This window comes from Typopeltis vanoorti, chromosome 12, assembly GCF_054136105.1.
Source record: "Typopeltis vanoorti isolate ZY-2024b chromosome 12, IOZ_Tvanoo_1.0, whole genome shotgun sequence".
NCBI lineage: Eukaryota > Metazoa > Arthropoda > Arachnida > Uropygi > Thelyphonidae > Typopeltis > Typopeltis vanoorti.
Window position 1 is genome coordinate 65,037,687 of NC_143560.1, and position 12,071 is coordinate 65,049,757.

At 36.6% G+C, this 12,071-nt stretch overlaps 1 protein-coding gene across 1 annotated transcript in view; it reads left to right on the forward strand.

Moving 5' to 3' along the window:
• Nucleotides 1–12,071, forward strand: part of LOC150100847 (voltage-dependent calcium channel type A subunit alpha-1-like) — a 1,659,894-nt gene that overhangs the window by 780,923 nt on the left and 866,900 nt on the right. Inside the window, exon 30 of the mRNA XM_090401918.1 lies at nt 7,838–8,002. Within this exon, the coding sequence (XP_090258044.1) occupies nt 7,838–8,002 (165 nt within the window). The remainder of the gene's footprint in view (nt 1–7,837; nt 8,003–12,071) is intronic.

Below are 12,071 nucleotides of genomic sequence, written 5' to 3' on the forward strand. Positions count from 1 at the left end.
CAGTGGTCTTTGGAATGTGGAGTACAAGGAACAGATCGAGAGAATATAAGTTGCAGAGCTTTATGAATAGGAGGAAGGGGGGGGGATGTGATTGAGGCATATAAGCTATTCAGGGGTTGTTATTCAGTTGACATGGAAGAGATTTTTCATGGAATGGGAGAGGGGAGTAGAACAAGAGGCCATTGCTGGAAACTGTATAAGGAGGGTGTGAACAGAGGAGCGAGGAGTAGATTGTTTGCATGGAGAGTGGCTGGTGAGTGGAATGCATTGCCTGAGTGTGTTGTGGGTGTATACACATTGAATCAGTCTAAAGCATGGTTGGATGAGCATTGTGTGCAATAGTGTGAACCTTCCACGATGAGTCTCTGACTCCATGGAGGTTGAATGTTAATAATAATAATAATTTCTGTTCCTGTCACGATGCATTGTCATCCAACCGTATTTCAACTATTTTTGGGTACAATTTCCTCTCCCTTGGTTCTGACACTCTTGGCATTCATAAATAAAAGATACAATTCATTTCTTGGTCTATAAGCAGTCACATTTATAATTTCCTTGTTACTTCCCCTCGCCTGCTCCAGTCTGCTCATCCTCTATCCCACATAGCCTCATAGATTCAACCCCCATGTAGTCCTGGCCATTCTATTCCTTCACTGACCATCCACATATATGCATTCATTACCACTTTCATAATTCATTCTTCTTACACTGTGTCCCTCTGACCTCCCTGCTTACCCTGCTTCCCTGTCCAACTTGCTTTCCTGTTCTCACATTGTCTTCTCCATTCACAACCACAGCAATCTCACTGTTCATTCACATCATCTTTGACTTCTGCTGATACTTTGTTTTCATCACTCATTACACTTTCTTCCTAAATGACTCTCCAAATCCATTCAGATGCAGTCATCCCTCAAACTCATCCTATACATTCATGAACTTCACTCCTTTCTTTTCACACATTTCCACTAACAATCCATTCAAGATATGTGCTCTCCTCCACAACTCATCATTATCATACCTGGGCAACACACAGACTAACTTTCCTTTTACATCTTTTACTTTTTCAATAATCTGCTGATATCCAGTCTCACTTTCTTCCTATGCCCAACCAAATCATTTGTCACAACTACTAACTCCCTCACACACTTACTCAATCATCCTGTTCATTCTCCTTCATGGAAAACATACCTTGTGCACCGTCTCATCCATGACAACTTTTATGATAGAATCTCCATATAGTGCTATTCTTGAGACATTCACTACTTCTTTCTCTCTCCACTATTTTTCCTTTTATTTTTTTGTGCTTTTCCATTTATTTCCACCATACATCTAATTTCATTCTGTACATGTCTCATGTCATTCCTCATCTTAATACTTTCATTATTTAACTTTTGCATTCCAGCAGGTGCTTCCACTATTGTTTTGTCAATCAGACCTTCTAATTCTACAGTCACACCAACTCTTTCTTCATCCATCAGACCTTCTTTCATTTCTACAGTTATACCAAATGTTGCTTTGTCAGTCAGTCACACTTCTGCTTCTGTAATGATGCCCAATTCTCCTTTTTTAATCATTCTCGTATTCACAATCACATTCTTCACACTCATATTCTCATGCTCATTCTTCTGGCTATCATTCTTAATCTTATACCCATCACTGCCTCTTGCATTTCATCTGGCATTATTCACATCCAGTTCTCTAATTTCATTCAAATCACTGCAATCCATTAACTTATCACACTTTCTACAGACCCCACACTCTCTCACTTCTCTTGTTTAATCTTTCAACAAACTCATCTTCCACATTTGCTCAAGCATACATATTACATTCCTGTCAATGGATCATCCTGGTAAAATCCACACCACTTAATGCACTTGACTTTAGCGCTGTATGTCTGGATAATCTTGTTCTTACCACCATGTTTCCCGTTAAATTTTATTCTGAAAAAGTGCTTCAAATTGGTTAACTTTAAAACATAAACACACCACACTCAACCACAACCAAACCAGACTAAAATGACACTAAAGTTATAATATATCGTCGGATAATTTAGTTAAATAAGTTAATGTCGGATAATTTTCAGTTCTCGTGTTTACATTATTAGTTTGTGCAGAAGTTCAATTATATTGATATTATATGTGTAATCACACATCCTAGAATAAATGAGGTCATTAATGTGGTGAGTAAAGTCAGTAATCCAGTGTCATTTTTCACTGATTGGAGTTTCGTGTACGCGTCGAGTTAGGCCTAATTTACACATGTATGAACCATTGTATTGCTGGTAAAGATATAACAATTTAGGTGCTAGTTTCATTTTTACAACTTGTTATTGGTTATCTTAAAAAAGAAAAAAAAATTGTTACTAGATTATGAAGATGGAGGCTCAGCAGATATGTTTAAGAAGGAATAATCACCATGTCAATGTACTAACTACTTTTAATGAGTTACTGTTTACTGAAACTTTTGTCGATGTGACTTTAGTATGTGAAGGTAAGAGACTTAAAGCACACAAAATAGTGTTGTCTGCCTGCAGTTCTTTCTTTCATGACATATTTCTTGAAAACTCTTGTAAACATCCAGTTGTTATTCTCAAAGATATAAAATACACGGATTTAAAAATGATAATAGATTTTATGTACAAGGGTGAAGTGATCATTTCGCAGGACCAACTTGCCACGCTGCTTAGTTCTGCCAAAAGTTTGAATGTTGAGATCTGTACAGAAGTTGCACAGAGGGATACTTCCATTATTGATATTCAGGAGAAGAGTGAACATGACTCAAGTAACCAGGCCTTGTTACTTGCTGAGGTGCAACAGAAAAAACGCAGCACAGAATTGCCACCAGTAATTAAGAAGAAAAGAGGAAGACCTCGAAGTAGATATCTTCGTGGTTCTAACAGTAATGGCATGAAGGCCAATGTGTCATCAAAAGTAAATGAATTAGACACACCAGAAGATACCAACAGGTCAATAAAGTCGTTCACAAGTGAAGGAAGGTTAGAACTATCAGGAACTGATTATCCATTAAATGAGATTTCTGTTTCTAATTCAAATATATATCCTAGTCCAACTCAGAACTCATTTCCATCTATCCAGAGTTCAGTGTTGGTAAAAGGATCACAACAAAGTGAAGATACAATAATAGAAATTGAGGAATCACAGGCGTTGGCATCTTTTGACAGTTTGCTCCAAGATTCATTGTCAATCCCAGTAATGAATACGATGCCTATTCTTAATACTGTTGAGTTAATTGAAACTCACTCAAATAACATAGAATCAGGGCTAAGTACAGATAATCAAATATTAGTTCCTTGTTCTGTATCACCTCAATTATCTACTTCTCTTCAAGTTGCACAAAGTATGATAAAAGATATCGAACCTGGTGTCTCGCTCTTATTACCTGGAGCTGCAATTTCACCTTGTGCCAGTTCTTCACATCAAGACAGTAGATCCATGATGATGATGATGTCTTGGGATACATCCAGGCCTACTGCTGTTATGCCAAACATTCCTAAAATACATGATCAGCAGCTTCCATTACAGGATCAGAATGTTGCTCAAGAGAAGGAAAATGGGTCAGTTAATTATCGTTGGATATCCTCGCCAGAACATCATTGTGAGGATTGTTGTAGATGCTGCGCGACCAAAAATATCCAAAGACATAATTTGAAACTACATGAAAGTGACAGACAGGATATTGGATGTGGACATGAAAGCAGAGTTGATGATGATGAAGCAAGATATGAACTGCATGAGAAATGAGATGAAAAGAATTAGAGACATACATGTAAGAACGAATAAGAACAGAAGGAAGGATGGGCATGCGAAAGATATATCAAATGATTCAAGAGTGGTTCTCTATGGAGATTCCATTATTAGAGGTGTGGTGAATGAGAAGATGCACAAGGTTTGTTTTCCTGGTGGTAGAATGGAGAGAGTGATTGAAGCGTTGGACATGAGGAGTAAGAGAGCACAAGAGTTGGTGGTTGTAGTAGGAACAAATGATTTGGATGGGAACAAGGAAAATGCCAGATTGGATATAAGGAGATTATTAAGGAGAGTAAAAGATAACAGTGTGGTAGGAAAGGTAGTCAGTGTGTTGCCAAGGTATGATAGTGATGAATTGAGGAGGCGGGCAAAGATTATGAATGATATGTTAGCGCAGTTATGTGAGGAGAATGGAGTGCATTTTGTGAATGTGTGGGAGGAATTTGAGGGACGGATGGAATTGTATAAAGAAGATGGGCTGCATTTAAATGGTTTTGGTGTGAGTCTGCTGGAGAGATTGTTACTGGCAGGAGAAGTAATGACTGTAATGAATATATCTGAGGTGATGGGAAGTGATATGAAAGAGCAAAAAAGTAAGGTAGGGAGAGGTATTTGTTCAGTTGCAAATGGGGAAGTGAGTATTATGAATGAAGTAAATGAGAGAGTGGAGGTACAATACGAACAGGGAAACAGGGGGAGTCAGGGTGGACGGGGAGAAACTTTATGAAACATGCGGGTGTTGAATTTAGAAGTGAATGTGTAAGCGGACAAACACAAATTGAGATAGCCTGGGATGGGTGGAAAGAGTTTAGGTGTGAAGAAAGTTGTAGAATTGGTGGTAATATAGAGGAAGTGACAGGAGAAGGTATTGAAGAGTTACATCGCAGGAGTGATGTTCTTAGGACTTGTAGAAGCAGTAATGATTTATTATGTTTATTCACTAATGCTAGAAGTATTCGAAATAAGGGGAACGAAATTGTTGCTTTGCTCGAGTCTGTTCGCCCCAAAATTGTTGGTATAAGTGAGACATGGTTAGATGACGATGACATCCTGACAGGAATAGTGATGAACGGATATGATATTTTTCGTGAAGATAGACAGGGAAGAAAGGGAGGAGTACTGTTAATGGTAGCAGATGAGTTGTGCCCATCTAAGGTGGAATTGCAAGGTGCAAATTGTGGTCACGGTTTTGAGGCCGTATGGTGTGAGGTAGAAGTTAACAGGAGGAAATATTTAGTTGGGTGTTGCTATAGACCTGGTAATATGGAAGGTAATGAGAAGGAAATGTATAGCAAATTGGCCTAGCTAGCAAGAAACGAGTTATCATTATGGGCGACTTTAATTATGGTGATATAGATTGGAAGCAAGAGACTGCATCTGGGAGTAAAGAAAATGAATTTTTGGAATTTTTGAAAGATAATTACCTTAGGCAGTACATAACGGAGGGTACACGAGGATCAAGAGTATTGGATTTGATCATCTCATCAGATGATGTTATTATAAATGAGGTGTCAAATCTTCCACCAGTTGGTGAGAGTGACCACGAGGTGATCACGTGCAGGGTGACCAGTCATTCGAGGACGTCTGTTAGAAAGGGATATATGTGGAATTATAAGACTGGTAATTACGAAAAGCTCAGGAAACAGCTTGCGATAATAAATTGGAAAGAAGAACTGGATGGAAAGGATATCAATGCTGCTTGGGCCATACTCAAGAACTATTTGGTGGAGGCAATATCAGAGTGTATTCCGAGGGTCAAGAGGGTAAACAGAGTGGGTGTAAAATGGATGAATCAAGAGATAAGGTATGCAATATGGAAGAAGAAGGTATTATGGAAGAAACACAAAATGAGTATATATAACAACCAGTTGCATGAGAAGTACAAAGAGCAGGCGAGGAAGATGACTAGCTTGATAAGGGTAGCAAAAATGCAGTACGAGCAGCAGTTAGCTAAAGTGGCCAAAAAAAATCCTAAGGAGTTTTTTCGAAATGTCGCCAGCAGAAGAAAGAATGATTATGGTAGAATGGGATTGATTGGTGAAAACGGAGGAATGATAACCGCTGCGGAGGATATAGTTGTAGCTTTGCAAGAGGACTTGAATACACTGTCTGAATGGGTAAATAAGTGGGGATGTCAATTCAATGTCTCAAAGTGTAAGGTTTTGAAATTTGGGAAGCAGAGATGGGATGTAAAGTACACAATCGGTGCGAATATCTTGGAAGAGGTAGAGGAAATGAGAGATCTGGGAGTGATTGTAGACAAGGACCTAAAATTTCGGGGACATGTTGCTAAAATAGTGAAGACAACACAGCGGATAATGGGAATGATGCGGAGGACATTGACTTGTAGAAGTAAGGATGTTATGGTTCCTTTGTATAAGGAACCATAACATCCTTACTTCTACAAGGATGTTATGGTTCCTTTGTATAAGGCTTTGATCAGGCCACATATGGATTACTGTGCACAGATCTGGTCACCTGGTTTTCAAAAAGATGAAATTGTGTTGGAAAAAGCTCAGAGGCGATTGACTAAGGTGGTTTCTGGTCTCTGGAATGTAGAGTATGAAGACAGATTGACAAAATGCAATTTGCAGAAATTGGTGGATAGAAGGAGGAGGGGGGATATGATTGAGACATATAAGCTGTTGAGTGGTTATTACCAGATTAACATCGGGGAGGTTTTGCACAGAATGGGTGAGGATAGCAGGAGAACAAGAGGTCATTCCTGGAAGCTGTATAAGGAGGGTGTGAGCAAGGGGGTGAGGAGCAGGTTTTTTGCATGGAGAGTGGTGAGTGATTGGAATGCTTTGCCCGAGAGTGTGGTGTGTGCAGAGACAGTGAATATATTTAAGGCACAGTATGATAAACTGTGTGTATAACAGTGGACCTCCCACGATGAGTCTTTGACTCCATGGAGGTTTTTGTAATAATAATAATAATAATAATATCATTACCAATAACATCGAAACTTATCTTTCTTTTTGCATACCGTACTTCTTAGGAGGCTGAACTGTTCACCCTCTAACAGCAAATTCCAAATTATTCTGAAACTGAATTTTTATTAATTTAAATTAATTAAAATCTATCACAAATATTCTTCTCCATGTTTCAATTCAGCATCAGTATTTACAGATGGAACTTACTGAACAGCAGGAGGACTTAAAAAAACTGAACTCTACGATGTGTTTCATCAGCTAACTTTTAAAAGAAATTTTTTTTTTGTAAAATACACACACATTTACATATACTGCTTTCTCCAAAAAAAGAATAGTCTTATTTAGGAGCACTTGCACCTGTTAATAGTTTTTATACTTTTAATGTAGGGTGAAGGTGGTTTTGTGGTTTGAGAGGCCCCTGGTTCACAAACAGGCTACACTTCTCATGTTTCTTGAAAGTTTATTAAACTAAATTTATTATTCTCATGTTTCTGTTGGCCTGATTGGATATGTCATTAGCATTTATTTGACAGTAGTAAATGAAATTCATTGATCACCTAAAGATATTCAAAAATATACATGCCAATGGTGAGATTTGAACCTGCATCTTGATGGTGGGAGAGGCAGATATTTATTATCTTTAGATGTTATAGGAACTACATTAAGTTTATCTGCCCCTTGAAACCCTCATCACTGTGATTAATGAAAACCTGAAATGGCTTGCAAACTTTTTATTCCTTGCAAGCTTTTCATTCTGAATTATCTAACTCATAGAATAATTCAGCTATGGTATATTAAACCCATATGAACAGTATAATAAACCCATAGTATATTAACGTGAATGTACTGTAGATTTACAACTTTTTTTGTGGTGGAATTAGTGTAAAAAGAAAAAAAAAAGTTCGCTCTGAAACACAGGTGACTATAATATATTCACAAAAGCTCTCTATTTTCTACTAAATACTCTAGTAATGCTCTTGTTATAAAAAATAAATAGACCATTTAACTAAAATCAAGTCCAGTCCAACAGTGTAAAATTTTACTTTTACTGTTCAATCTACATGCTGGCAAAGTCACACCTAATTTAGGATATTTGAAATTTGACTTGTAATAATTGTCTCTTTTTACTAACAGAAATCATGCATAGATTTTGCCATTCAAGCCAAACCTTTGCAAAGGTATATGCCAAAAAATAAAAATAGTCCTCAGTATAAAATTTGGAGAATTGTTGTATCTACTGCATTTGAGTATTTGATTATGGTGCTAATTGTGCTCAACACCTTACTTCTGATGATGAAGGTAAGCACCTTCTATTGAATTTTTTTTTTACTTTTATATCATGTTCAGGTTATCTTATATTTTATGCATGAATAAATAATTACTGCATGATGTGTGTGTGTGTGTGTGTGTGTGTGTGTGTGTGTGTGTGTGTGTGTGTGTGTGTGTGTGTGTGTGTGTGTGTGTGTGTGTGTGTGTGTGTGTGTGTGTGTGTGTGTGTGTTGAGAGAGAGAATACTAAGTATTACTTATATATGTTATTTTGGAATTGCAGATTAAGTTGGATATCTACTTACTCGATGCTTTTGAAAGGGGTCCAAATTAAATCTTGCTACACCCCACCCTGAAAAATGGAATGTGGCAGTATATGTTGATATCCAAATGCACAGATTGCTGAACTGACTAATCTGCATCTTGTATCCTATCCTATTCCCTCAGCCATATGGCTGGTGGAGTAAGCTATATGCTACCGGGAATCAAACCCAGGTCTTTCCGACCAAAAGGCTTCGTCTATACTAACTGAGCTACAGAGGCTCTTTTATGTTGGGACGTGATGTTAATAATAACTAATCCATGTCCTGAACTAGAGAATGAGCTATTTAATAATTTATGGCTAATTTATAGCTAACTCCAGTTAGCCATAAGTGGAGGGTATTATATACTGAAGATAAATGATACACTCCACTGCACGTGTGAGAATATACACAGTATTCATGGTGATTAATCATACATTTTTATTGCTTGATTAATTACTATGTATGGGCTAACTGCACCATTTGCAGTTCTGCAATGTAATGGGATAAGCTAATATTGTGCTTTTATGGTTGAAGAGAAGTACTCAGAGTGCATTATTTGCAAATGCTTTTTCAGCACCTCTCTACGGCCATAAAAAAGCATGGATATCCTCATTATGTTTATGAACATTATGATAGCTTAGTGTGAACTACACTATATTGAAATAAGTTTTGGAACAGTGCTATATTACAGAAAAACCTAAATTTTACATAGTTTGATAGCATGTGAGCTCTTCCTTTTAATTTCTGGTATGGAAACCACATGTTTCTAAACATAAATAGATTAATTAAAATAAATAGTATAACCTGACAAGTTTCATAAGTCATTGGGCTTACATCATCAGAGATATAAGACTTGTATAAAAAAGACTAGAAAAAAATTAATTATACATAACAGATGTTATAAGAACTTTAACAAACTAGTACATATAAACAAAACGAAAAAAGAAAGAATTATATTAAATAAAGTGGAAGTTTTTGAATAATACTAGTTGTTACTGTCATGTTCTGTGACATAAAGCAACAGCTAGCATTGGTTTTAGCTTTAAGATCTTCTTCTGTATGTTATGTTGGCTGAAGATTTCCATTGGCCAATAATGTGCCTTACAGATGATTTTGTGTGATGCAGTTAATGTTACAAATAGGTCACAGATGTAACTCCTATAATCACATCTTTTGTAATCTGTACACTCTTTTCCATATACCATTCACAGCATAAAGATGTATAGTCAGTTCTAGGGATATATCTCTGTTAGTAATATAGCAATAGCAATATAGGCTATGTGTAATAACAGGAATATACATATGAATATGAATAAGTCATTCTGAAACAAGGAATGTCCTACTACTTATCAGATATACATGAATTCTAAAGGCTTAATTTGGAAGATTATCACTGTCTTATCACACTACATTAAACTGCACATGGCATTCCCTCAGTCTTCTGCATATCCAACATTCCTCAAAGCTGATTCTACTTATCACACTTTCCTTTCTTAAATATTGTTACTAACTAAAAAATCAGGTGACCAAATCTGTGCAAAGTAATCAAAATGTGACACTCTACATTTGAGAAATAAAATAAAATAAATATGTTAAGTTTATTTTAAATACAAAAATTTGACATGAAGCAATCTGTCAAACCTATTCACATAAGTGAATTTACCAATTCACTTATGTGATTTCCCTTCCTAACAAAGACATGCTGAATCCCATAAAGAGTCCTGTGATTAAGAAACAAATCCTGGACTATCAACAACTACTCCAACAGTATAAATTGAAGCCTCAGTTTTGCATCCCTTTGTGCAATTGGACAGTTAACTCTCCTTCCACTCTTTTTGACTTATTCATTAAATAAGCTCATCAAGAGAACCGTTAATTTCCTGGAACAAGCAGTAACATGTTATCAAGTTACTTCTCCATGAGGTTGTTTAAAACCACTGCTCACTCACTTCTAGCCTATCATCCACTATTCCATGCTTTGCTTTTTATAAAATCATACTCAAAAGTATCATGAAATGAACTTAATTAAATGCTTATGAACTATATTAACTATATCCTATGTGGAGTTATCAATCTGCATTTCCACTGACAAATATCTTTCTCTGGTAATAATTTTTTTCCCCTAACTAGCAACATATGAGGGTTGTTTGAAAAGTTTGGTAAATTTCCAATAGACAGCGACACAATTTGTTCTTTCATACCAGTGTTGGCACATATAATCTTTTTCATGAAAGGCAAAATTTTAGCCATGTGCAACACGTAGTTCTCATTTGGCAAAAATTTAAAATGACTGTGTTTGCATTTTTCATAAAAAATGGAGAAAAACAAGTTTCATGCAGTGATAAAACATTTTTATTTGAAGAAGTGGAAGGCATGCAGATCAAAGCCTAGTTAGATGCAGTTCACAGGGACTCTGCACCAGCATTAAAGACTATTTATTTTTGGATAAATGAGTTTAAACATGGTTGTAAGTCCATCAAAGATGAAGCGCACTCCAGACGCCCGATTGAGGTCACTATGAAGGAAATGATTGACATAATCTATGGTATCATTATGGAAGACCACTGAGTGAAAGTGCGTGAGATTGCTGAGATTGTAAGCATCTCAACTGAATGGGTGTATAATATCCTGCATGAAAAATTGCACATGAAAAAGCTGTATGCACGATGGGTGCCATGATTGTTGACTATCGATCAAAAACGAATGTGAAAAGATTATTTCAGCGCAGTGTTTGGCGATGTTTAATCTAGCATTTTTTGCGTCGATTCGTGACTGTAGATGAAACTAAACTTGGATTCACCACTACACACCTGAGTCCAAGCAGCATTCAAAACAATGCCCAGTGAAAGAGCACCAAAAAAAGCGAAGACCATTTTGTGAGCTGGGAAGGTGATGACCACTGTTTTTTGGAATTCCAAAGGAATTATCACGATAGACTATTTGGAAAAGGTTAAGACAATAACAGGAGTCTATTATGCATCATTGTGGGACCGTTTGAAAGAACTGAAGAAAATACGGCCAAGATTTGCACACAAAAAAGTGCTCTTTCATCAAGACAATGCACCATCTCACACATTGGCCATCGCAATGGCAAAATTGCATGAATTGAGATTTAAATTGGTTCCACATCCACCATGTTCTCTGGACTTGGCTCCTTATAACTTCTTGTTCCCAAACTTAAAAATTTGACTTGGTGGGAAAAAATTTTTTTGAACGAGGATGTCATCAAGGCTGTCAATGACTATTTTGCACAATTTCACAAATCCTACTTTTTAGATGGGATGAAAAAATTTAAAACTCACTGAACCAAATGTGTAGACCTCGATAGAGACTATGTTGAGAAATAAAGGTGATTTTTTTCCAAAACAAAGTGTTTAACTTATGTTTTTTACCATACTTTTCAAACACCCCTCATAATAAATTAATTTTTCTCCATTTGCAGGCAGTCTAGAAGAGAAGGCCAAATCTTCTTCTTCCAGTTTCCTTGCTTCATTTCACCATTTATATTTTACACCTCTGGCAGTTCTTTTTATCCTTGTGTACCTTGACTTGTATCTTGTATCTTGTGTTCCTTGACTGGCCTCCAGGCAAGTAGCATTGATCTCCTTTGTACCCAGTTCCACATTTTCTTTGATATTACTTCTTGCTATCACCCATGCTTTCCATAATCATCTGTTCCATAGATGTTTACCTTTTCTTCACAGAAGTCCTCATATTACTTTGTTTCCCCTTCCCCAAAATGGAAATGGATTTTAATTTGTTCATTCACTGTATCACTATCTGATGCCATAATCA